This window comes from Netta rufina (assembly GCF_964035555.1).
Source record: "Netta rufina genome assembly, chromosome: Z".
Lineage (NCBI taxonomy): Eukaryota > Metazoa > Chordata > Aves > Anseriformes > Anatidae > Netta > Netta rufina.
In genome coordinates, this window is record NC_140126.1 from 35,989,657 (window position 1) to 36,017,428 (window position 27,772).

General features: G+C 39.4%; 1 protein-coding gene across 2 annotated transcripts; it reads left to right on the plus strand.

Moving 5' to 3' along the window:
- Nucleotides 1-1,370: 1,370 nt before the first annotated feature.
- On the plus strand, nucleotides 1,371-27,772 carry PTAR1 (protein prenyltransferase alpha subunit repeat containing 1; the record flags this gene model as incomplete). 2 transcript variants are annotated; one of them, XM_084305047.1, is made up of 7 exons in its annotated part: nucleotides 1,371-1,456; nucleotides 6,066-6,235; nucleotides 11,150-11,216; nucleotides 15,870-15,974; nucleotides 18,787-19,000; nucleotides 25,709-26,025; nucleotides 27,424-27,772. In XM_084305047.1, the coding sequence occupies 7 exons, from the start codon at nucleotides 1,371-1,373 to the stop codon at nucleotides 27,770-27,772; spliced, it is 1,308 nt and encodes a 435-aa protein (XP_084161173.1). The 2 variants fall into 2 exon arrangements, with proteins under 2 accessions (XP_084161173.1, XP_084161174.1); XM_084305048.1 differs by lacking the exons at nucleotides 6,066-6,235; nucleotides 11,150-11,216.

Genomic DNA, 27,772 nt, shown 5'->3' on the forward strand with positions numbered 1-27,772 from the left:
AACCCATTTTGTGATTCATCCTATGATTCTAAATCCTTCAAAATAAAATAATTTCAAATAATAAATAATAATTCCAAATAATAAAATAAAATAATTCAAAAAAAAAAAAATCCAAGGAAATTGGATTTTCATCCTTGTTCTTTTTTTTTTATTTTTTATTTTTTACTTTTTTTTATAGAACCATGTTCTATATATATTTAGAAAGTTCAACGTTTGGGTGTGCATGTTGGTAGAGCAAAGACTCCCCATGCACCCAGTGCTGTTTACTTGCATTTTATAAATATTACTAAACTCAGATTGAGTTGTATCTTCATTTATAGCATAATCACTGAAAACCTGATTTAACAAGACATAATTTTAAGCAATACAGCATCCACTAGTAGTGCATGACCCAAAATGGACATAAGTGTGTTAAACCGAGGGGACTTCCCAAACAGGCTGTTACACCACCTCGGTTAATCTCTGTTCAAGTAGCGCCAGAGAGAGTAACTGGCAGGCTTGTCAGGGAATGATGGACAGGGTTGAGGAGCAAAGTGCTTGGAGTGATGTGACAGGAGCGAATCCCCCGGGCCAACAAACTAAGGTTCACCTCCAGCATTTGCACGAATGTAAGCAATGCACCATAATGGAGAAATGCCTCAAGGCAGTTTGTGGGGGGTCAGGACGGTGTGAGCTAGAGCTGTGTGTGCAGCTGCAAGGCTGGGATCTTCCTGGGAGCACAGAGGCGTGGTGGGAGGTGAGGGCTGCAGTGAAGGCTCTTCAGGAGAGACAGGCTGGGAAGATGAGGAGGTGGGGTTGCCCTTTCTCGTGAGAGGAAAAATATTACAGCAGGCTTTTCAGCATCCATAAACACTTAAAATATTATTTCAGGGAGCAAGTGGAAAGCAACATATAAAGTCGTAAGCTGTCTTTTAGCAATTGCTGCAGAAGATGGTCTCTGACACGTTCATTTTGGCTTTTAACCCTGCACTCCCATCAGCGCCTTGTGTCACTTGGTGTGGGGCCACACTACATAAAACGTGTGGGCACACATTCAGCGTTTCTCAGGGGGGACATCCACCTCCCTCTGCCGCACACTGCCCTGACACAGCTCCTTTTCTACAAATGTCTCTGTCTGCGCCGCGCTCTGCCCTCAGGACACGGCTCCGGTTCCCCACCCCCCCCCAGCAGCCGGGGCCGGGCCCCTGCGGGCGGCGCCGTCCCCTCGGCCGCCACCAGCCGCCGGGGGGCGCCGAGCCGGGGCCGCCCCAGCCGCACGGCGGCCCCGCGTTGCCCCGGAAGAGCTCGGCTGGGCTCGGCACGGCACGGCACGGCAGGGCCCGGCACGGCTCTGCTGGGCTCTGCTGTGCTGTGCTGTGCTGTGCTGGAAGATGGCCGAGTCGCCGGAGGAGGTGGCGGTGCTGGTGCAGCGGGTGGTGAAGGACATCCGCAACGCCTTCGCGCGGAACCCGCACATGTGAGCGGCGCCGCCGGGACGGGCAGGGGCACGGGCAGGGGCTGGGCACGGGGCTGGGCACGGGCACGGGGCTGCGGAGGGTCCGGGGCTGCCCTCCCGGCTGCCCTTCGCCTGCCCGGCCTGTAGCTAAGCGCTTGGGTAGGTGGCCGGGTTGTAGCAGGCAGCCTGTGGGTGCTGCCTACAACAAGGCGCCGCGCTCCGCCGTGGAGTTTCGCTGCTAGGTGGTGAGCCGTGGTGGGCTGTAGGTGTGCAGGCGGTGTTTGTGAATGAACGCCCTGAGCCTCTTCGGTCCCGCACTGCTTCTCCGAAATTCCTCAGCGGTGGTAAAGCTGTGTTTTGGGGGAACACGCTGCTGCTGCTGCTGCTGCTGCTGCTCTTCCCTTTAGTGCAATCCAGGGGATGAAAGTAGGTTACAAGAGCCATGTGCAGCCAGACCGATGCGCTGTGTCATGCCTGGAGCGAGCGGGCACGGGCTGGGTACCGCTCCCCCGAGGTGGGCAGGGGGAGGTCAGCCCGCCCAGCTCCTGGGACACAGCTCCCGTGGGGATAAAACAGGCGCCAGGCCCTTGGCTGCAGGCCTTCTGCCTCTGGAGCAGCGGGTTGCAGCCCCAGTGGGCATAGATCTGACGCCCTGCCTTCCTCCAGTGCGCCGAGACGGTTGTGATCCTTTGCAGTCCCTGGCAAACATTATCCTCTTCAGCTGAGTGTCCCGTCTGTGCCACAGATCCAGCTTTGAATTCCTTAAATCTGGCTCCGCAGAGAATAAGTGGCTTGCCCAGTGCGCAGTGTGCATTCAGGACCTCATACTTTTGTCCCCAACTCTAATCACTCGTACAGTATTTGTTGTCCCATTTGCTGTCTGAGACTTTGTTCACTTGCCCCCATTGCTTCTGTCGGAATGGATGCTCTATTCTGGCACGCTCCATGCTTTCTAAGGTTTAAACAGGGTGTTGTCTCTGGTGAACAATAAAAACATGTAAAAATTCAATTTTGGGCTAACTAGAATGTTTTTCTTTCTCTTTTATGTATTTATTTTAAATTAGATTTGGAGCAAGCTTTCATAAAGCTGTGAAGTTTACTGGAAGATACTTTTACCCAGTCCCTACAAGGATAGGTCCTGATAAAATCATTGGCATGGGTTGTCCCACTGGAACTGATGGACTGCCAACACTGAACAGATCAGTGCATGCTTTCTTTATCAACTTTGCTTTTCTTATGCATGTGAGGTCAAACAGAATATATGATTCACTTGTCAAAAAAGTACCTGAGTTGTGGGTGTAATTGGGAAGCTGAACTCTTAGATGGTAGCCCAGCATTTGTGTGTGAAATCTGAGGTGCTTTCTAGTTTGCAGACAATGATTTATATCAGTTCAGTTTGGATCACTTTTTCTGTCTCAATTCACCATGTTCTTACTGTGTTTAAAAAACACTCTTCGTTTTATGAGATTCAAAACTCTAAATCGAGGCATTTTTTGGTATGATTGCAAATTTCTCTGCTGGGGACCGAGAAAGAAGTTTTCTTTGTTAAGTCCTTACTGATGTGAAACTCGTCTTGCTGCTGCCAGAGCTCAGCAGATGGTTGCACGTAACTTCTCCAGTCTCCATGCAGGTTGAAGAAGCTCTGTAATGACTGAGGCCTTCAGTGACAACCTCGTTCAAATCATCCACTGAGTTCTAGCAGCTTCCATCGTGTGTTTTAGGAATGTGAGTTACCATGACACATTGATCACCTGTAAATCCAAAGGTAATTCGTGGAGGTTTTGGAACATGACCAGAGTACTTGCTTTTAGGAAAAGAATTGCAAGTACACCAAAAAATCATAAAATTCACCGGACAATAATGGAAAACCAGAGAATTTAGGGAGTGAAATGTTGCTTTCACAGTGGGTTGTGTTTCAGGTGATAGCAAAGAACAGCAGCCCTCGATTACTGTTTCCTTTGGTATTGTGAGCAGCTTGTATCTTGACATAAATGTGGGCATCCTCCGTCCTGCAGCTGGCTTGTGTAGTCATGTCGATATGACCGAGGTGTGCCCACGCCTGGGCCGGATCAATTCAGCAGGGGTAAGTGCCAGGTCCCGCTCTGGAGTCACAGCAACCCCAGAAGAGCTGGTGGTTGGATCTGAGGATCTTTCAAGTTCTTTTCCAACCTGGATGATCCTACTATTCTGTGGCCGAAGGCTGTCTGCAGATGATTAGGGGTATTTCAGTCATTTACTTTTACAAGCGCTAATTGGGTCACTGGTGCCTGCACATGAGTCCTGCTGCAGAAGCTTTTTTCTTGTGGGTGTACGATGGAGCAAAAGCTGCAGGAGTTCTCAAGCAGTGCCTGTTGGACTGACAAAATGAATGGCCTGCCCTCTTACTTGCTCCTTTTGCAGACCAGAGGGGCCTTCAGGAGCAGCCAGCTGGAAAAGGTGGTGGTTTGTAGGGATTGTTTTGGCCGCAAGTTAGGCACCCTGTCGTGGATAAATCTGCTCTTCTGGTATTTTAAAGTATAAATTCTGTTCCCTCTCAGGAACTGAATGCCACATATGGTTTCTGAACCACCCAGGTCATCAGAAGCAATACCAGGGTGTTGTAGACAGCATCTCTACCAGATGACAAGTCCTGGTTTGCATCTTGGGAAAACCGAGCAGTTACCAGATACACCATTTCTTGTGTTGCATTGTGTCTTCACAATTTTCGTTGTGCCATGGTATGGTCCTCTGCCTCTTGGCTTGCTGAGCATGACCCCAGAGTTGGGGTGTTTGGTTTGTTGGAGTGTTTGCAAACCCTATCTGTCGTTGTGGCATCTTCAATGCAGCGTTGTGAAATTTAGCTTTCCCAAATCAGACCTTTTTTACTTGGTAAGGACAGAAGGTGTGGGTGTGTGGTTCTCTGTTTTTTTTTTTTGTTTTTTCCCCTTGCTCTTTACCTTTGGTGTACTGTCTATAGGCATTAGCTGGTAAATTTTAGTGGTTATTCACAGAGTTAATTAGCAAAGCTGCAGGTAACTGTATCTTTCTTGCAGCTGAGGCCCCATGTGTCCCAGTATGCAAGGCCAGACAAAGTTTGACCGAGGACTGTAGGTTTAAGATTCATAAATGCAATGGAGCCAGCAGTAAGTACCAAATTTAGGCTATAAGGCACCCTCTTGAAAGCAGCAGTCTGGAGTGACATTGTAGGTCTAATCTGACTAGCTTTGTGAAAACCTTAACTTGTTTTTTCAGTGGAGCAGCAAGCATTAAAATCTTTTTTTTTGATACTTACTGCTTATGGTGTAGTGGGCAGTAAAATGCAGAGTTTTCCTCTTCTGTTCCCAGGTGACGAGGGATGGGTAGGGGACCTGGCTGTGCATTTGGAGACAGAGCCAAGCTATTTGGGGATGTCTTCCCTCAGGTTACTTGTGCTCTTCGTGGCTTGTTGCAGTCTGACAGAACAAATCAGTTTCCTGAAAAAGCAGATATACTTGTTCTTTAACAAGCTCGTGGTGTCACTTTTGCTTTTAGACACTGAACTAAATCAGCGTATTCAGATTATCCAGTAACAAAATTAGTTTAAGGTAACTGAGTTGAGGTTACAGGGTTGGAGCATATGTGTAGGCCTTGTACTGAGAAAATTTAAGGTGGTTCTGAAAACCACAGCAGATTTTTTTTTTTTCTTGCCTGAGACCTGAGGAGCTCCCTTCTCAGCAACAGACATTTTTCTATGAAACAGGGCATAAGGGCGAAATCATTCATAATAGCAAGTATAGAATAATATTGCTTTTGGTTCAGGTGAGTGTGAATAATTTGACAGTCTTGTTTGTTTTTAAGAAGCTGTTATGACCACTCTTCCAACACTCATGCATACTAAAAGCTGAGGAAAAAGGAAAAAATTATATCGCCCCTTGAAACTAAAAAGCTTCTGATGCTGCTGCTGTGTTTGCTGGTATTAATTTTTGTGCCCATGTTTTATTTATTTGATTTTTTTTCTAGAGGCTTGGTTAATGTTGGTACTGTGAAAATACAAAGCAGGGACCTTGCCCATTCAAGATTTTTGAGAAAACCTGGTGTAACTTTTCTGGGTATGTTCAGAAAAGCCAGAATCACCAGAGGGAATCTTCTTAGATAGCATTTTAAAGATTTTGAATTCATTCTTGTTCATCCGGTCATGGATGAACATTACATTGAGGCTGTTCAGCATGTCTTGAAATGTTCCTGTTTTTCTGTTGCTACTGCACTGGGGAGCTAAAATAAAATTTTGTAGAGGCGCTTAACCAAAACCACAGCTAGCTTTTATATTGTGTCTGAATAAATTGTGTGGTGATAAAATATGTTTAGGCTTTTTTTCTTTCCCCCCTCAACTTAAATCTTTATTTGCACTTTAAAACGTGTTTGAATCACTTATTACTGAGTTAATTTGCTGCATGATTGTGCAGAGGATGGCTTTCTCAAAACACATTTTATCGTACCTGAAGTCTGGGAAGAAACAAGAGGGTGAGTTGAGAATAATGAGCACAGACTTCTGTAACATCAGGGAAAAAGGTGATGAACTGGCAGGGAGCACTGCTTTTTGAGAAAAATAATTGGTAAATACTGCAAGTAAGTTTAATTATATTTCTTTCTGTTTGTTTGTTTGTTTTTAAAGAGATGAAATAGGATTAATACCCTGTCCTGAAGCCAGATATAACCGGAGCCCTATAGTCCTGGTAGAAAACAAGCTTGGTGTGGAGAGCTGGTGCGTCAAGTTTCTTTTGCCATATGTCCACAATAAACTTCTACTCTACAGACAAAGAAAACAATGGCTGAACAAAGATGGTAAGTTACCCAGATGTAGAATAGTATTTTACCTGATTTTAACACACATTTTTTATTTACCTTTTTTGGACACTACACTGCCCCTTCTTGAAGGCAGCCTAACCTGCTCTGACAGAACTGAGTGCAGCGCTCAGGCTTTATGTTGTGCTTCATGGTGACACGAACAAGTTGTATTGCTGCTTGGTTGACAATGCAAATCCTTCCTCTCTTGCCACATTGGAAGGTTGAGAGGGAAGTGAGTTATTCCCATTTCTGTGTACAGAAGGAAGTATGCCCTGAGACAGAAGGGCAGTTATGGAGATGGGTGGATTTGAAGTAAGAAAGAAGTGCAATGCTTTTTAGACTTAGGGGTACTAGGAATCATGTGTCCAAACAACTTAGTAATTGTAAAACTCTATTCCCTTTTTCCTTTTTTTGTTATTGTTGTTCTGTTTTTTAATTTGTTTTACTTGCGTGAAAAATACTTTTCTATGTATTGTCTATTTTGAATGCGTGGTGGTTTTTTTCTAAAGATTTTTTTTTTAAAGAATTATAAGCAAGTGTGACATGGGATATTTGACTCTTTACAAAGTCACTTATTCTGTTGAAAGCAAGAATGAAAAAGGGTAGCTGTAGTTTAGGAAACTAATTTTTCTGTTTATGGCTGTAGGTCTCTTCTAAATGGCAGTCAGCTTAAAAATTTTTCTTCCTGTATGTTTCTCTCAGTTGGATGCAAATTTACTGGCACACTGCTCCTTTTAGGCAGGTTCTTGTGCTTTCTTGTGGTGACACCGTCTGTCTGGTGCATTCCTGTCTGTCCAGCAGGAATGGCAAGGGAGTTCTGACTGTTCAGAAAGCGTCCCTACTTTCCTCACAGATGAAGCATCTCAGAATCTCTTCTCTCAAAACACAGGCCAAAATTATGCATCAAAACAGTGGAGCGCTGCAAAGTTTATATAAGTACCTGTTTGTCTATTGAATCTTGTTTGATTTTCTTCCTTTGAAGAGTAACTCCCTTCTCCTTTGTTTCTTTAATTATGGAAGCCAATGTCACATGTTTGAGAAGAGATGACCGACAGTATTTTCATGTCTTCTGAGAAACTCCTGTAAACCATGATCAGGACCTCACCTTGTTAGTAGCACATTTAGAAGCAATGTACAGCTTACAGCATTTAGCATGCTGTACCCTTAAAAGAGTCTCACGTTTGATAGGAAATTCTAGTGGAAACTGAACTACAGAGATGGAGGAAATGAAGGTAGAAGTCTTTCCCAGACAGACCTACACAATTGTTTTTAACATAGGTTAAGTAGTCATACTGTATCAAGAGACATTACCTTTTCTGTACATTTGAAATGTAATATCCTCAAGGATTTCCTTCTGAATTCTTTTTTGTAGGTAAGACTTCAGAGTGAGAATTTGGCAAGGTAGCTGTTTTCTTTTGAATATAGTGAAAGTATAAATTTATTGCTGCTGCAAACCCAATTGGGAATTCTATTGCTATTTGTAATAAACAGTGGTTGCAAATACAGTCTCCCGTTACTTCTTCTGTGTTGTCTGAATTACCATAAGCCATTTTAGGTAGAACGAAGAAGAACAGGGTCCCAATTAAGGTGTATGATTTCATCTGATACTCTTCTGGCAGGATCCTAGAAGAAGCCAGTCCTTAATAACTTACTGAGAGATGTTTAATTTTATCATGGCTTCTTTTGAAAGCTTGAACGTTTTCTGGGATCCACAATCAAGAGTACTTTTTGCTATTGTTCTAGTTTAGAAGTCCCAGTTTGATAATATGTTTTTATCCTTTCTCCAAATTGTTTTAATATATGCATGTATATTATTTGTGCACATCAACAAGACAGTTGTCTGAAATTGCTACATATCTTCTCCTTATTCAGAATATCATTGTGCACATTCCCAGAATATCCTTACTTCCCATAAATCTGCAATTCCACTTCTAAAGCAGTGGAATTTTTTCTTCTTCTAAATTCTTCTAATTTCTTTTCTTTTAAAACAGTGGAATCTTTTTTTTTTTTTCTTCTGAAAAGCTCATTAGTGTGATACACGTACAGAAATAAAAATCTGGATACAGTCACATTTGAAAAGAAAACAAGCTAAAAATATACAGTCATTGTTGCCCTCTTGCATCTGAGGAAGCTTTTAATGTACAGAATGATACCTATTTTGTGAACATCTGTGATGCTGTATTTTGATTAAAATGTATCCAGCAGAAAGTGCTTTTAAAATTTTAAATAAAAGACATGTTGAGTTTTGTTATTGACACAAAGAGAACTATCTGGCAACTCCTACCTATGTGTGCCAGATCTGTCACATGACATTGCATGGAAAAACTCAGAGGTTACTAAAATTGTGTCATTTGACATCTCTGGCTCAGAATTCATATTTCGTGAAATCTACATCTGCTGTTTGTTACAGCAAATGTCAAAGTAAATTGGACTGAAAGAAATGGTTATTGCTTGGAGACTTTCCTTTTGTCTGCTTCTTTCCTTTGATTATGTTCAGGATACGGTGATTTTTAGTTTTTTTTTTTTTCAAACACTTCTGTAAAACAAAATGTTAGATAAGCTAGTGCTTAAATTGTGCATGCCTTGGTGCTGTTTCAAACCTTGGGCAATACCAGAATAATAACATTAATGTGAAATCATGACTGTAGGACAAACAAACTATATTCTTCTACGTGGAGTTATGTAGTCTCTGAAAACTGTTTCGTAAATGAATTTGAAAGATCGATATAGGCTGTAATAAACTTCATTTAACATATCCTATATGTCATAGACTATATAACAATGGTACCTAATAATTACTAAAACAATCAATAAAATTCAACCCTAAAAAGTTCAGACTTTTTAATGTCCAAGTTCAGCAGCTCTGTGTTGTCTGTAATGAAGTCCTTTGTCACAGTACTCTGTTGTTTCTCTCAGTTTCATCTTATCCCACATTTTGCAGTCCCATTTACCTTTCACTTCTATAGCAAATACCTTTTCCTCCTATAGCAAATAAAAAAGGTCCTGAAAGCAGATCTCCTTATTGTGCGGTCCTGGTGCCTTGACACTTCTGTGATTGAGCAGAAGCATTGGACCCTTTAGATACAGCCTGCAGACTTGTTTGCAAAGTGATAAGCAGCTGAAAATGAAATGCATGATAAGTGTCAGTCAACCTAGATCTGGCGGTTGAAACTCTTCACGATATGTTTTAAAAAATGTACTACACCAGCAATCTGCTGGCAGTTTAGTTTAAATAGAAGGCAAGACTAAGATGGATGTGGCTCATGTCTAGGGGAAAAGCAAATACTAACATTTTGTATGGGGTTCCTTCTTTTCTGTTTGTGTTGTTGTATGTAATAAACACCAGCTGGGGAGAAGGTTGGTTGAACAGAGTAACAATGCAGTTACTTAAATATAGGAGAACCATTTTTGGTTTTTAGCGTTGGTTTGTGTTTAGCAGCAAAGGTAGTAATTGCTGGATTTTTTCCTTCAAGAAGCTCTCAGTTGCCCTATAGGAGTTATGTGAATTTGACATAAAGAAGATTTATGTTACCTTGCATAACATAGTAAGAAGTGATTATTAGCTGTTGACCCATTGCATTTTGGAAGGCAGGAAGTGTGTTACTATATGTTAGTATTGTTTATGACACGAGGTAATAATAACAGAATAATTAGTGTTTAAATGTGTGTATTGATGACACATACAATCTATAGACTTTTGTAAAAGGTAGAGTAACTGCTAATATATTAAGAAGGTTAAATGGAAAGTGTAAATGAAACAACCACAGCTCACAATTTTACTTTATATTTCTTCTTATACATCTGCTTTTGATTTGATGGATGTTGCCAATGTGACTTTTTGAGCGTACAAATAAAACCATAGCCAGCAAAATACTTACTAGGTGTTAAATTTTGCATATGTGAGTAATCCTGAATATTTTATTGTGGACACTGGCAATTTATCCGTGTAAAATTAAATAGGTGTTAAATAGGTGTTGAAGTACTTTGCTGTCTCAGAGGTTGAATAAGCCAAAGAAAAAGCTGTGTACATTTAGGCATCATATAAAGAAAAGTGGTTGCACATCTTAGATGCACTTCATGCCCCAGCAACAAATAGGTCTTTAAACAAAAAATTTTCATTAAAGTCAAAAACAAAACAAAAGGGCAAAAAAGAGAAACATGAAAAAACAAATTCGGCTTAATTCTTTAATGTAATTTTTAAAATGTCACCATTAACAGCTCAGTTCAAAATTGTCAATTCAAAATTATAACTTATAGGCAAGAGCATCATGAGGAGCACAAACTTGCTCTGTCAGACATAAGTGAACAAGTAGGTATGCAGTTATAAACAAAGCTATTCCACTTTTTCACACAGTTAAATAACAACTGACCTCTCTGAGAAACATCTTGGTTAAAATATAAATTAAGTAATTTTCCTGTCCATCTCTGAGAGCATATGATGTGTTTGAATCTGTCTATCTAGTTATTTATATCTCTCTATATAAAAGTATATATCTACATATCTGTATATATGTACAGATATACAGTATATATCTATACATCTGTATGTCTATCTATTCGTATGTATGTATACCATCTATCTAGATAGATAAACAGGCAGCAGTCAGAAATTTCCAGCTGCAGACTTCTTAGATAAGAGTAGTTAACAATATAGAAGTCCATTATTTCCAATAGCCAAAAGGGAAGATATGGCTGATTCTGCTCCCCTTTAAATTAACCTGTCTTTTTTTTCTTTTTTTTTTTCTGGAATGAGATATAACAGTGTTTTGCAGAGGCAGGCATCCATAGATGTAGCAGCCATGGGAGGGAAGATGTTAAGGACAGGTGGGGGCTAAAGGATTTCAGAAAGACCACTGCTCTTTGTGAACCATTGCTAATTTTTGTGTTTTCTTTTTCTTATACTCATTTTAGAGCTGGTGGATATCACGTGTACACTGCTGCTACTGAACCCTGACTTCACCACAGCTTGGAACGTGAGGTAGGTTGCCCTGAGCAAATGACATCAGAAAGACCTGGGCCTGAATATGCAAGTCAGCCATAAGCTCCGCTTTAAGTGGTAGTTAATGACACAGCAACAGCTTCTCAGCTAAGGAGTGCTGAAGGAATGTTGAACATCTCTTTTATCCTGTATGCCTCACAGATAATTTCATACTGGTTTTGGTTTTTGTTTGTTTCATACAAAGTTTACGCTGCTGCACGTGAATACAGGAGTTAGGCCCCCCCCTTTTTTTTTTTTGGATGGGAGTCCCATTTGAACTGCCACTTCTCTTTTTGTCCATCAGTTGAGGCAGGCTTCAATTGAGTTGTGAACTTAGATGGACGTATCCTTTTTGCCAAATCGCATAGCACCCAACTGATGTCTGCTGTCTGATTTCATTGTTCCCATTTTACCATTCGTTCAATATTATACCTGAGTCCTTTTGAGCAAACTGATCAATTTACTACTACTACCAGTGCAGCTTGTCAAAGCTGAATAGCCCTTAATATACTGCAAGAGAAGGGGAGGAAGTTGTATTCATAGCATTGTGAAGCAGATAATTTTTGTGTAAATCCTGCAGGTGGGAGAATATTTTTCTGCATCCCAGGTAAGATATGACACAGTCTAAAAGGAATAATTTAAGAGTGGTTAGAGGGCTGGCAGGAAGTTGTTAGTGTCCAGGAGGGCTCTTGTTTAAAACAAGAAAAGAAAACCAAAAACACTTTTTGTAGTTAAACAAAAGTAGTAGTTTAATTTCAGTAGGAAAAAATGAACAAAATGACCTAGAAAGCTGATGGCTGTGGGTTGCTGTCAGCCCTATATATCAGAAATTCATATATGTATATATATGTTTATATATATATATATATATGTTTTTTAACTGGTGATACAGTTCCGGAGGATTCTGCTGGGATCTGTCACTCTCTAGCGTCTCGAGTATAAGAAAGGCAGGTGGAAGTGGTAGCAAAGGACTTACTGTCTTGAAAATGTATACCCCCAAGTAGCTGTCAAGTAACAAAATAGTTATCAGCATGTATAAACACTAGAGCTATTAGAGTAATGTAATCTTGTGGTACATAAAACTGAATTCAGGTTTTTGCTTTGTCTTTTTTTTTGATGCAAATGCATCTATCCTTAACAGTCTGTGCGTTTTTTTCTGCCTGACAGCTGAAAGAGTTTGTTCGGACATACACGAGCGGGGTAGTTTAAAATTGCAAATGGACTAACAACATTAAGGAACGTAGGTGAAGATTGTCTCTTTTATGGCCTTTATGGTTTACCTCAGTGTGCAAAAAACTTGAGAGGATGTCTGTCCTCCTCTGATTTTTGGCGGGGTGGCCTGGTTGGTGGTTTGTCTTTGAAGCACTGTGTGTCACGTTCAGAGAGAGGCTGATGTCATACCAGCCATTCAGTAGCTGAGGGATTTGCCTCTGAGTGCTCTAGATGAGGTTCTGATGTGCCGAATCTACACCTGCCTTGGTTTAGGCTGCTGCTAGGCATTGGCCCTTTCAAAGGGTAGGCACTCAATGGCACAACCCAAACCAAAGCACAACACTTCACCCTCCCTACTATGCTGTGTGGTTCCAATCTCAGCATACTACAGATCAAGGCAGGCAGACATGGATGATATATGTGGTCACTGAGTAGAAGACACACTATGTTCTGCACAGATACCGGAGATAAATTTGTACTGTGGATTATTATAAGCAGGGAACTAATTGTGTGGGACTCGCACTCTGCTTGCAGAACATGATGGATCAGCCGTGGGATGATTGTTTTCATCTTGCAGAGGATGTTTTTTGTGCCAGATTCATCGCATGCTCTTGACACACAAATTCCCTGTTTTATTTGCATCATAGATTCTGAGAAGCCTAAAATAAAAAGAATAAGAGTTATTTACTGAATAGCAGCCCTTTCTGCAGAGTACTTTGTGTACAATCTAATAAGTTTATCATTTTAGGCTGAGATAATACGTTTCCTACATTGTATTCTCTGCTGAGAGCTTCAGAGGTAGTGATTGACCCAACAGCACTGAATGTGGAGAGAATGTGGTTGTTTGAGAGTAGGAAAAGGAAATCGCTTCCTTGGAGAGGAGACAGGGCTTGGCAGAGCAAGAAGACAAGTGGTGATGTGGAAGGCTAATGTGTATTTGAGCTCAAATGACCATCAAAGAAAATTGTATGTCGTTAGTGAAGCACAGGGGAACATAAAGCTTTAAATATGCTATCTGCTAGAGCAGGTAATATAATATGTCTGTCTTGACTTCGGAGCTATTCGAAACAGCGTAATGTGCCTGCACAGGTTATTTTTTTTATTTATTTATTTTCATTAGAAGAAACTGGGAAGCTACAGAATGGCAGAGCCTATAACCTAAGCAGGGAGAACTGATCGAGAGCCAATTGTGTGGTGTAGGAACGCATGATAAAGGAGATGTGTCATTTCTTAGAACTCAGAGGGAAATTCCTGTCATACAGAATGAGCAACGAGGCATTTGCAGTTACTAATCATAACTTGCTTTATGTTTTTATGAGTTGAAAAATCTTTCAAGCTACTATGACCAAAATCTGTAAGTTATTACGAAGGAAGTTGTCATAGGCATCATTGTTGTTGATATCGTTGCTTACATGTATGATTGATCAAATGTCAAAAGGCATCAGATAACAAGAAGCTCTGAAAGTTCAAATATTTTCCCATGAGATATCAGTGACTTCACAGATGTCATTAAAACATGAGGCAAGTGAAGAGCATTTCACATTCTCTCTTACGGGAACTAGAATTCTGAAGGCTGAAGAGCCAGCAGTGGTTCATGTGGCAAAAACTGAGCTGGAAGTTGTATATCCTAAATCTGGTATTTGCTTAAAGAGACTGAAAGAGGTTTATTTGGAGTTTATAATAATGTAATCATACCTATGGTTGAAGTCCCTTACTTATGAATGAGGGTATCTCTTGAATGTAAATCTGTGAAGCTAAAAACTGTTTTTCTACCACAGCAGAAAATTTAAATCTTGCCTCTGATGTTCCTCAACTTTGCAAAACTCAGAACAAATTTAAGAGTAAATATGTTTGAGCCTATTTATTTGCAGTTAATACTTTAGGATAGAAAGGGCAATATCCCCACGAGGAGTCTACATCTTGGAAGGTTGCTGTCCTGGTAATCCATATCTAATCTAAACCTGTACATGTTGCTTTTTTTTTTTTTTTTTTTTTTTTAATGCTGGACTGATCTGAACTGCTCTTTCTCTGTCCGTGTACATGCTTTTTACCAAAATATCACCTTTTGCATAGCAATAATAGACTAGTTCTTCCACCTGCCACGGTATTGCCGTGCTATGTTCTGATTCACACCACAGAGATGTTTTACTTGGTACGTAGGAGTTGTTTTCATAGTGTATTTCTTTCCCATCCCACCAGGATTTTTTTGTTTGCTTTTTTTTTCCTATGCCCTTCGCCGACTGTCACTCCTCTAGCTTAACCTGGTGCCATGCATATGATTGTGATAAACAACATCATCTAAAAACAAACAAATGAACAAAAAGCCAAAATTGCTACAGCTTTATGCACGTTGATGTTCTGGAAGAGGCATGTTTACTGAAATCAAATGGCAATTTTGGATCATACCGTATCTTAACTTCAAAGCAGCTATCTAATAAGTAGATTGGATAATAGGAGATGGAAGCTAATGTTCTTGGAGTAACCAGTGACAGGGTGATGTCTACAAACATGCTTGAGAGGGGCTGGAAGAGTTGTAAATCTGGAAAGGCTAACAGGGTGTGGAGCAGGGAATTATGTGCAAAGAAGGCAAAAAAAGTAAAATACAGACTTTCACTCTGCTATGTCTGTTGAAGGGGTGCTCTGGGAAGGCTTTTGTTAGCTGAACAGTAAGTTTTGTTAGGGCAAATTCTTTTTTTTTTTTTTTTTTTTTTTTTTTCCCCCAACCAGAAGGTGTTTTATCTATGAATAAATGTAGTGATTTCTGCCTTTCTGGTGAGTTTGAAAAATATTTTACACACAGAGAATATTCCTCCCTTCCTTCTAAATTTAGGAATCAGTGATACTGTATCTTGAGACATATTTAAAAATTGTGTGTGAAAATAAGATGGGGGGGGGGGAAGCTGTGTGGAAGAGTGACTGTATTTTCAGATATACAAAATAATCTGAAGGCCTAATTTCAAGAAAGGTATTTCATCATATATGTAACTCTATTGGCAGTCCTTGAATCAAAGAAAAAAGAAGCAACTTATGTTATTAATACTCTTCTAAGAGTGTGCAGACAAAAGCAACATTACTGTTAATAGGCATTATATGTAGCCCAAACTCCTTGGCTTTCTGATTAGTAACAGAAAATGTGATAGAGGCCACGCCCAAAAATACAGTTGTTTCAGTGTTTTTTGTTGGTGGTTGTTAGAATTGGGAACCAACAGATAGAGTGTATTAAGATAAACTTATTTGAGTTGGATTTATTTTGTTGGGCCTGGCTGAATAGTGATGCCCGTATATAACCAAGTGGAATGGGTCAGTCCACCAAAGCCTTTGAATTTGACAGTGAAATTGTACTTTAATGCAAACAAAATGCCATGCTGTTTGTTGTTGGGATTTGTGTTTTGTTTTCAGGTCACATCTTTTATTCATACAAATTTATTTTATCTTTTGTAGGAAAGAATTAATACTATCTGGCACTTTAAATCCACTTAAAGATTTGCATCTTGGAAAACTGGCGTTAACCAAGTTTCCAAAGAGTCCAGAAACGTGGATTCATAGGTTTGTGTCCCATGCCTTCTGTTGCTTTCCCAAACTTAAACGCTCTTCCTAGGTGTTTTTGTTTTGTTTTGTTTTGTTTTCTTCTGTGAGTGAGTTAAGCAGAGTGCTAGATGGAAGAGGACAACTAGAAGTACAGCAGATTCTTTGAGCCAGTCACTGTAAAATTCAGTGCTTTAGCTTTTGAAGATGCTTCTCTTATTCTACACTTAGAACTACAATCATATGCCACATGATATACACAAAATATACAATCATATGCCAATGTATGGCATATTTTTTAATGAGCTTTGGAGATGGGATCATTTTTCCTAAGGGTTTATCATGTCTTGCAGGACCTAAAATTCTCATCCTGAGAATTTTGTTTCCAATAGTAACTATTTGAGCATTGTGGGTTACTGTCCCCTAGCCCCCCCAACTTATAACTCTATTGTTTGCCTACAGACACTTTGGAAAGAGAAGAATCTATAAAAGCTAATCTCTGTAACTAAAGTTGTCTTCTTTTCCATTTCTTCGCTAGTCTTTTTTGGTTTGGTGGATATGTTTTTATCATTTCTAATTTACACAGTGCCATTAAATCACCAATGCTAAATATTAAAACACTAGACCACATTTTTGAAAAATGTAACTCCAGAATTACTGAAACACAGAGCTAACTATTTTAGTCATGACTGAGTGTATGTAAAATTCCTGTAGCACAGCTGAGTGAAGTATAGACACATTGCTCAATTTTATGATAAAATTTCTTGGTATGTGTGATTTTTTTTATTTTTTTTACATTTTTATTCATCCTTTTACAGACAATTTTCAAGAGATTTGAATGGAAAACATTAGAAAGCAGTTCATAATGTTTGTATTTCACATGCCCAGTATTGAGATAACCGTGAAGTTAATATCCTATGAGGGGATTCATATTCTATCAAAAACATACACAAGTTTCAGTCTTAAAGATAACATGAATTTTGGGATTAGGGTGTTGTTGGTAAATTCATCTTTTTGAGTTTAGTGGATGTGCTCAAAATTCTGGAAGTTTACATAGAATGCAATACATGGACTATTACTAGGTGTTACTCACTTTATAGGGTAACATTACCTCACTTAGTTTCTGTTATTTTCTATCTTAATGGCATTGATTTAGCAACAACATTAATGAGTTTCTGCAGTGCTGATTTTTAATTTTGTTACCCTTCAATGGCTTTTCAGCATCTTCATTCTGACTACTCATGCTGCGTGATTGCTTTGTTTGAAGCAAAAGGATTGCATAGAAATAATGGAAGAACACCCTGCAGTTTGTCATGGTTTAGCCTTTCCTATGTGGTAACTAGCAGTAGAAAACAAATTTTAGCATGTAACTAATGTTGAGCTTGGTGCCATGCATATTGTTATATGGACCAACATACTTTTATGAAACTAGTCAGAAGTTTGACTACAAGCTAAGTCGTAAGGTTCTTAGTATTTATTTACATCTTAGAAATAATGAAAATGTCTATCTCCAACTTTAATGCAATCTTAAATTAGGAATATTTTTATTAGTGTTATAATTTGTTGTTCTTTCTTGTGTTTGCTCAGAATAAAAAAGTAGTTTCGAGAATGGTTGAGATTTTCCCATTTCTTGCATATATGGTGACTGAAGTTTAAAAAAATAGTAGATGGTAATGTTCAGATTACAATTGTTCATATTGTCTTCTAGTAGCTTAAATCTTTTTTTTAAAGTAACTAAGAAAAAGGCATGGTTTAAATAAATATCAATGAATAAGAATGTTATAAACATTTTTCAAATGAGACAAAAAGCAAACAGATTACTCTTTTTTTTTTTTTCCTGAGTATTATCTTTTTTTACAGCTGCTATTTTATGTATGATGGAACTGCAAGGGAGAATTCTCAATTTTTATTTTTTTAGCTGACACTGTCATGAAATAATTATTAATTGCTTTTGAGACTGATATGAGTCAGTACAAAATAGAAAAAATCCACTGCACAAACTGAAATATGTCCAGCTTTCCAGACCATTTCCAGACCATGTGGTCTCACTGGCATTCTCTTGACACTTGCTGCTGCACAGATATCTGCCATAATTTTCAGCTCTCTGTAGAGCCTGCAGATGTACATTTTCTGTAGCACTGAGGACATCTCTCAAAATACAATCCTCATGTAAAAATACTACAGAAGCCAGTCCAAAATAAAATTGAAAAGCCATGTGGGAGTCTGTACGTGTCTCAGAGACTTCAGATCAAATATGTATTATTTGATAGTAAAGACATTTGTTTCAGTTAAGCCCGTAGCCACTGAAACATTCAGTCTTTTGCATTTTCTTTCTGCTGATGATGTACAGAAATTAATTTTGCTTGCAATGTGCAGTACTGAGAAGTGTAAAAAACGCACATGAAGCACAGTTAATATCTCTATTGAGTCACATTTTTCTGCCTAATTTTTTAAACTTTATTTTAGTGCTATACAAGCCTCTGAAAGAAACTTGTGAGAAATCATGTGCAGACCTTGAATTGTTTTCCTTATTTGTTGTTTCTTTTTGTTTTCTTCCTGTATGCTGTAAGTAGCCATGGCTACTTACAGTAAGCAAACAAACAAATACAGCTAAAGTTAAATTATATTGGAATGTGATCATAAAGTTACAGCTCTCAGTTTGGGAGCAGTTCAGATGGTTGTGTTTGCTACGTTTTCTTATTCAGCCTCTAATTACAGCATAGTTCAGATAATGGAAATCTCAGAAAAGCTTGATTGATTTATATAAATGCAAAAAATTGTTTTTCTCTAAAAATTAGTCTCTCATCATTAACACTGTACATCATTTAACTAGACGATGGGTGCTGCAACATCTAATTCAGGAAAACTCCTTGCCCACTCTTGTGAATAAAGGAAACTTGGGAGCAGCACCTGTGGAGAGAATTCATCGACTAGTGCAGGAGGAAATGGATGTCTGCTCTGAAGCTGCTGGGAGATACCCAAGTAACTACAATGCCTGGTCCCATCGCATCTGGGTTTTGCAGCATGTGGGAAAGCTGACTGTCAAGGTATAATGCAATAATGAATAAAGTCTTAAATTTCCTTGTTTAAAAATATATATATATTTTGCCAAGCAGATCCTCTGATATGGGTGGATAGTGTCATATTAAGTGAGTATAGACAGCTGAGCATGTTCTTAAAAAACAGGCAAAACATTGCAATATGTACTGGTTTGCATTTTTTTTGCCAGCATAGTCAAATTATGCTCTGCAGAAAGAACAGATTTTTCCTGCCCATGTACAACATTCTGTTTGTCTGTTGGTATTTAGTGTTGGTGAACAGGTAGAGGATAGGTAAGACTACGTGAGCTAAAACAAAGAAGGAACAAAAAATGTTCCATAACACTAATCTTGAATTTCCTAATAGAATAAAAAGACAACACACGATGGATATTATTATGATAGTGTAACATGATGTCTTATTTTCCTACACTTACTCTGCTTCTCTATCAGGTCAGAGTATTGATGTATTAAGACAGCAGGAATTACAGAGAACACATAGTAGTTCTGATAGCTAGTTTGTTAACTCCAACAGCATCTTTTGGCAGCTATGCTTTTGGCATCTATCAGGCCATTCCAGCTCCAGCAGTATTGCATGGTGGTGAATATTTAATAGCACATGGTAGTATTTAAAACTTTGAGACCTATGGAAAATTGAATTAATTCAATGTGACAAGATCTAAAATTATATGGGTGGTTTTGTAATATTGTGGTTCCTAAAATGATAGGTGAATTGACTGTGAATTGTAGGCAGATACAGTGACACATCATTTGCATTTCTAACAGCACTCACAGTATTTTGCTGTAAATCTGTAGCAGAAGTAAGGGAGGAATTTAGAGATGGAGGTTGAGTCTGTAGAACTCTTACTGCTAAGTCTTATGGGCCAGCTATTGCTAGCAGTGGATGTTGTTTTGCTCGTTTCCTGTTGTCACCTGAGAAAAATTAAAAATAGCTGTGTCAGATCAGTAGTAGATAGCAAGCATGTTCCAGGTTCCTTGAGGGAGACAACACAGAATTACCAAGTAAGATGTGAAAAGATAGGTATGGAAAGATCAGTGATACAGGATTGGGATAGCCTGGAGGTTAGAAATTAAGGTTAAAGAAATAATAGGAAATAGGCACTTTCACGTAAATCTTTGATAGCTTTTTTAAAAGCTTGGGGGAGAAGGAGGCAAAAGTTGTTAACACTATTAATTAAGACTCAGTAATTTTATGCTTTAGTTGACAGTAGTTTGGCTTAAAAGATTGGGTTAAAACCTTAAATGTTTTTTTGCACCTGCTTTTTCTTAATAGTCAAAATAAACTCAGGTAGTTGCATCTTGCTAGAATGCTTCTCAGAGTTGGAATTTTTGTGGTGGTTTTATTCATTGGCAGTTGTCAATGTTTTGTGTGACAAGTCACAAGTGTGCCAGTGGAGGAAAATGCTTAAATCTGTTAGATCATTCCCAACTCTATTTGCTTTGGCAGCCATCCCGGTTTCCCTATTGGTCTTCTCTTTAGCCTTGTTACTAAGGAAGTGATAGTTTTCTCTGGTTTTGTCCAACTGGCTTTCATAGCCATTGGCAAAATTTCACCAGGGCTGCTGATCATCTAAGTGGGCTTAACCCACTGGGAAAATCCCCATACTGAATCCAGATATTTTTCATAGCAGCACTGATGCTCTCTTCGGAGACTATGCTCTTTAGATGGCTTAGCATTAGATGTTTCAGATGCAAGAAAATTAGGAAGATGTGGAACAAGGAAGATACAAAGAATCTTGAGATAAAGTTTGTATCTATTAGATTTAAAAGGTAGAATTAGAAAGTGATTATTTGCAAGATGTGTCATGAGAGAGAGGAAAAAAAAAAAGAACAGGGTAAATGTGGATGTTACAGAATTTTACAATATAAATGTGTTTTTTTCTTGCCTGAGGTCTCATTTTACATGTATATGTTCAGCCACTTGTGTGCTTAAGAATGATAAATTTCATTGAGATTGGAGGCTGAAACTGTGCAGAAAAAACAGCAGATAAAACAGATATTGTGGTTCTTCAGCCATTTATTTCTTGCTCGATTGCCTCAAGTTAGAGGACACTGTTTTATTTAGTGCCATATTTCTGCTGTGATGAAAACTTTGCCAGTAGTATTAGGTTGTTCTTAATACCATGGACAGAAAATAGATTCCCAGAAATATAATGTGTATGTTGTAGTATCACTGAAATAATACTTTGCAAAACCAACTTCACAGAATCACAGAATTTCTAGGTTGGAAGAGACCTCAAGATCATCGATGTGGAGGTTTTGGGGGCTGGAGGCTGTTTGGTGTTTTTTTCTTTTTTACCTTTGTTTTTGTAAACCTAATCATTCTGCAGGCTGAAACTCAATTCAAGCTCAGGAAAAAATATATGAAATACTAGAGAGGAAAGTTTGAACCTCTAAGACGATATTCTCACAAAATATGGATGTGTCTTTATTCTTGCACTAGACATTAAAAAATATTTTGTTTGAATATAGAAATCTGTTTGTTTTTCCTGCAGAACTTCAATCATAGTAGCAAGTTTACAGTGTATTTTAATAGTCTTCATTAATATTAATTACAGATCTTTCAAGAACAGATTGTTCCAAGCCCATCTTATCTTTCTGGTATTGGAATACATAACTCAGAAAAGGAGGAGAAGGCTTGACTTCAGTTTTTTCCCTTGACGGTGCAATTAGCTAATGGGGAAGAACATTAACTCCAAGCAGCTAGTAATAGAGGAGTGTGTAATTAGTTGGAGAACAAGTGTAAGAGAGTAGTATCAGTATAGTCTGCTAAAATTCAAACCCATCACAGTGCATTAGTGTGCAAGGACAAAAATAGGATATTATTTAGGAATGGTGGACAAATTTGAATTTTCTTTAGACAGAAATAATCAACGTCGTAATTAGAGGGTGGAGAGTGACTGTACGGGTCATATAGTTAAAAATAAAAAAAAATAAAAATAAAAACACACAAAATAATTTTTTCCTGTTGTCATTCCCGGTAAGGCCTTGGCTTTTCCTTAGATGACTGAAACTCCAAAAATGCCTGTCTTGTGTGTGAGAGGACATTGGCATATTTATGCAGTGGTTGTTAGGAAGTGTTTTCCCCAGACACAGTCCCCTTTCATTTCCCCAGTGTACCGGACCAAGGAGGAAGTTTTGAGCTGCATTTTATGGTTGGTAAGCACATTTAAAAAAGAAAGAAGAGGGTCAGGGAGGGTGTAAAAGGGAGTGCAAACCCAGAGGTTGAGGCAAAGGTCGGCTTGTGCGTCCTGTTCTGGAGCAGGGTGCCAATTCCATTGTACTCGGCTTACCCTATAAGATAAAAGAGGTTTTCAAGAATGGAGGGGGAGGTTTTCATGTTATTTCCACAGAGTGGCAAAGGACTTGCTCTGTTTGGTGTTGAAATAGAGAAAATTGAGTTGTTATCAGCTAAAATTAATCTGGGAGGAAAAAAAACAAACAAAACAAAACACCTTCAGTTGTTTGAAGCATCTTCCACTGTTACTCTGATGTTCCTGGAAGAGACACCCTTAGTTTTGCTGTAGATCTCAAGAGGTTTAATAGAGCTCTTCAGTTTTGCTTTTCTGAACAAGATTTTCTCTTTCAGATAAGGAATGATGCTAGGAATCATTCTGTTTACTCTTCATTATTTGAGGAAGTAAAATATCCAATTTTAATGTTCCCCTGTATCTTTGTAGCTCATGAACGTGTCAGTTAAATTAATCAGATTAACCTGAGATATAAGCTCTTCATAATGTGCCTAGTATCAATTGCAGCTGAATAAAGGCTGGTCTGATTTTTCTGATTTCATTATTAAACCTTATGTTGTTTTTAATAGGATATTACATTTTTAATGTTCAGGAATTTAAATCAGTTAAGTTCAGTTCAGCTGAACAGAGAGAAATTAATCAAGTTTTAAGTTGAAAACTGGGAATGGGGACCATTAGCCCCATTGAGAATTCCAAGCCTGGAATAGAATCCAAGCCTTTATAAATCATAGAATATCCCGAGTTGGAAGGGACCCAAGAGGATCCAACTCCTGGCCTCACACAGGACCACCCAAAACTCAGACCATGTGTCTGAGATCATTGTCCAAACACTTCCTGAACTCCGGTGGTCTCAGTGCTGTGACCACTGCCCTGGGGAGCCTGTCCCAGTGCCCGACCCCCCTCTGGGTGCAGACCCTTTCCCTAACCCCCAGCCTGACCCTCCCCTGTCCCAGCTCCATGCCATTCCCTCGGGTCCTGTCGCTGTCCCCAGAGAGCAGAGCTCAGCGCCAGCCCCTCCGCTCCCCTCGTGAGGGAGCTGCAGGCCGCCATGAGGCCTCCCCTCAGCCTGCTCTGCTCGGGGCTGAGCAAACCAAGGGGCCTCAGCTGCTCCTCATACGTCCTCCCCTCCAGACCCTTCACCATGTTTGTAGCCCTCCTTTAGCTACTGATAGTTGATGAGTTGATAGATCTCTGATAGTTTTATGTCCTTCTCGTACTGTGGCACCCAAAACTGCAGACAGATTAAGGTGGGGCTGCAGCAGAGCAGAGCAGGACAATGCCTTCCCTTGACCAGCTGGCAGTGCTGTGCCTGATGTTCCCCAGGGTACAGAGTTGGCCTTTTTGGCTGCCAGTATGTATTTGACATACTTACTTTGATAGTATGTATTTGAGCCCTATATGCTAGTCATTTATGGAAACACTGAAGAGAACTGGCCCCAGAATGGAGCCCTGGGGAACCCTACTAGTGCCTGTCAGCCAGCCTGATGTAGCCCCATGCATTACAACCCTTTCAGCCCAACTCGTTGGCCAGTTGTTCACCCATCTTACTACACTCTTGTCTCGTTGTATGCTAGACATTTAGTCCTGAAGCCTATTGTGAGAAACAGGACTGAAATCTTTGCTGAAATCCAAAAGACTACATTTCCTGACTTCCCGTGCTCAACTAGGTGGGTAACCTTGTCATACAAGGAAATTACGTTAGTTAAACAGGACTTTCCCCTCATAAGCCCATGTCGGGTTTACTGCACTACAATGACTGCATTGTCTTTGAAGTGTTTTTCAGTAACTCCCAGAATAATCTTCTCCATCGTTTTACCAGGCACTGAAGTGAGATCGACATCCCTGGTAATTATCAGGGTTTTCTTCCTTGCCTTTCTCAGTGGACTTTGAGGGGACTGGGGCCTCTCCAGATTCCCAAGACTATTAAAAAACAATCAATAGAGGTCTCATAAAAACACCCACCATCTCTCTGAGTACCCTGGGATGAATCTCTTTGGGTCCCATAGAGTCATATGCATCCATGTGGAGCAGCAAATCCCACACAAGTTGGGGTTGGCTGGAAGTTTATCATTAACACAGGTGTGATCCTCCAACTTGGGGCTCTGGGGATCTCAGGGCCCATCACTGGTGTTGAAGACAGAGCTGAAGAAGGCATTAAATGTCTCTGCTTTGTCTACGTCCCTATTTGTGAGGTTACAATCCTCATCAAGGAATGGACCTTATCAACACTATTATTTAAAAGTGCATTTCAGTCTGCTGATTTATATGGTGCTGCTGGTCTGTCTTTTCCACACCTACCTCAGGTAGAAGGTGCTTTTTGCATTGTTTGTATTTGCTCTCTTGACTTTTAGAGTAGGTGCACCATAAAAGAGGTGTATTGCTAGTTTTGTGTATATCTTTCGTTTTATTTCTGGGAGGCTGTATCTGTTGTGCTGCACGAGGAAAAAGACAGACTTGTGCCTATGCAACTTGCTTTGCATCAGTCAGTTCTTTCAAATGGGGGAGGTATCTTAGAAAGAGGGCTTAAGGCTCTAAAACCAGTAAGGTTTTATACAGTTCTTCAGAAATTAATGAAAAAGGTACAGCTCTAAGTTCTTTGAGAGTTTAAATTCCAGAGAGGGAGCAATGCAAGGCTGTAGCCATTTCTTCTAATAAAAGGAAATAAAGTGAAAGAAGCTTTGTCCAGTAGCCAAACTCACCTACCTAGAAATGAAAAAAAGTCCACAAATTAAAATTCTTAGGTGTCAGCTATGTTATATGAACAATTGCAATCATTAATTTAAGTTCTTTTGAAAGCCTTTCTGTGACTTCACCAATTAGCTGTTAAGTCAAGCATCTCAGTTATAGACAAATAGTCTTCTATTCCATAAGCCCTAAGATTTAGAACATGTTAGTGATCAGCATTCTGTTTTGAAAAATTTAAGTGTACTTTGAATCTTTTTTCCTTTTTTAATCTCAAATACCCATCATTTACTAGGCAAAAATTAAAATGATTCTATTGAATAACATCCATGTAGTTTGATGTACCCTCTACCTAGTATTTATTCCTAGCCATTTTGAGGTTTTAAGAACTACTTATACCTTGTCATAAGTGTTTTGTTGTGTTTTCTGTTGTTTGTTTGTTTCTTTGTTTTCCTGATCCTGTGGATTGCTGTGACACCTACCTTTTCAGAGTTTGGAATAAGTATAATTTCTTTAGGGGAATACCTGTCAGCACACAATGGAAAAGGTTCTTGTGGTTATTTCATTTTTCTGTGTTTGTTCTTAAACTAAACATTTTTATGTGTTTGTTCTTAAACTAAACACATTTTTCTGTGTTTGTTCGTAAACCACACTGACATAATCTATGAAAACACTAGAAGAGAGGGTTGCCCTCAACACAGAAGCAATAGTGGTAAATTCCTCTTTTATATCGGTTTATGACTGTTGCTGCTTTTTGTTTCAGATTCTCCTTGATGAACTTGCTTCCACTAAATATTGGGTATCCATGCATGTCTCAGACCACAGCGGATTTCATTATCGCCAGTTCTTACTCAAATCCTTGATAAGCAGGACTGTGAATGATGATAATACACTGGTACGAAATCAAATGGTAAATGAGCAAAACCCTAGTCTTCAAAAGGAGGAAGAAGGTGAAGGGGCAGAAGCTGCCTGTGCAGAGGAGCAGAGCGTGGATGTCCCCCACTATTTAGAGGAAGAGTTGGATCTCTGCACTGATCTGATTGACGCTTACCCAGGGCATGAAACCTTGTGGTGTCATAGGTAAGAGGACTTTGTCAAAAGAGTGTCTTTCTGATTGTTGGATTGTTCTTTGCCTGATATTTCCAGACAAGTAGTTTTTATGATTTCAAAAGGTACTACTCAATGGAAGATTTCTAAGCTACCATGTCTTGAGCGTTTGGAAAACATTCAGGAGAATAATCAAAGCTCTTGAATGGAAAATTTTATTGGGTTAAATTTCTTGTTGGCGTAAGCTCTGCCTGTCCGTATAGTTTGTGCAAGAGACACAAGATGCTATTAATTGGTCTTATCGCACACAAAATGTATAAAGGGCAAAAGATGTAGCAATAGATAGGCTGAAGGATCATCTACAGAAACCGTCTGCTTTGCTAGCTGCATGTATATGCCTAACAAGGTAAGAGCAGGTTTGCCAAAGTGACACTGAGACTTTTTTTTTAATATGCTAAGCAAAATGAATGAATATATAGGATTTTAGTTTTTATCTGCACTGTGTTACCTAGCAGGCCTGGCTCACTTGGAAAGCACAGTGGCAAAACTCCACCATTTGTATGTGTGCTGTTACAGTAATGAGAACTGAAGATATATATGCTGTATGAGTTGATCTGATACCCTTCCTAAGTACAAAATCCCTTATTAAAATACAAGATCAGATGTTTACGGGATTGTATTCCTACTGTTTAGTAATCACAGAAGATCATTTGTGGGGTTTGAGGGAGACTAGCTGTTACATACATGCAAATATATGTATACAGCAGTTGCTTTCTGTAGTTAAATTTCTGCTGTTTTCTTCAAAAAGTCTTCTCTAGGCTGAACAGAGAGGCTGTGCTGGGGACATCCAGTTCCTAGAAATGGAAATTTCTACAGTTTGATAAAGAATTAGGCTCTGTAACAGTGAGATCAGACAAGATATGAGAATCCGTACATGAAGTATGATGTCTGTGAAGTTCCTAGATTAAAATAATTCTGGAGATACAGAAGCTGTCTTTTTGTTCAACTTTGGCACAGCTACAACACAGGCATGTGTCCCTTTCCATTGTCTGTGCTCTTTATCTTCATTCCTGCATAAAGTAACCTAATGCACCATGCCTCGGGTGAACTTGCTTTGTACAGTCTGACCATAACAGCAGATTTTGTGCAGTGACACCTATTTGCAAGGGAAAGAGGTGAACTTTACATGTCCTTTGACGGTGCATGAGGAATGACTTGCTGGGTGGTAATGCAAATTTTATTACTGAGATAGGCATAGAAAAGTACAATGGCTCCTTTACAGTCATTCAGCTTTCAATAAGCAGCTTTCCTGCGTGTTTGTGGAGAAATGTGGTGGGGTGGCAAATAACGCAAATAAAGAGCAAGAGCGTATTGTTTTCAGTGTATGACTTTTTTTTTTTTCCTTTTTTCTTTCTTTCTTTTCCTCTGAAGAAGGCGTGTGTTCTACCTTCAGCACCACCTAGGCAACAGACTTCCTCTTCTGAGTGCGGTTATGTCATCCGTGGACAGCAGTGATGAAGCTTTTCATAATTCACACCCCTGTTCTGTGACACGTCACATGGCACAAGCTATGGATGTTGATGGTTTGAGTGAATCCATCTGCAAACAAGGTTATACTCAAGAAAAAAAACGGCTGAAGCGTGCTCCTTTGCAGGACTCTTTCGGGCCAGAAACAGAATACCGGTTCATTGATAAAGTTTTATCAACTTGCAGAGATGCGGACCAAGCCAGGTTTGCTACTGCTTATAGGAAATGGCTAGTTACTTTTTTAGGTCAGTGA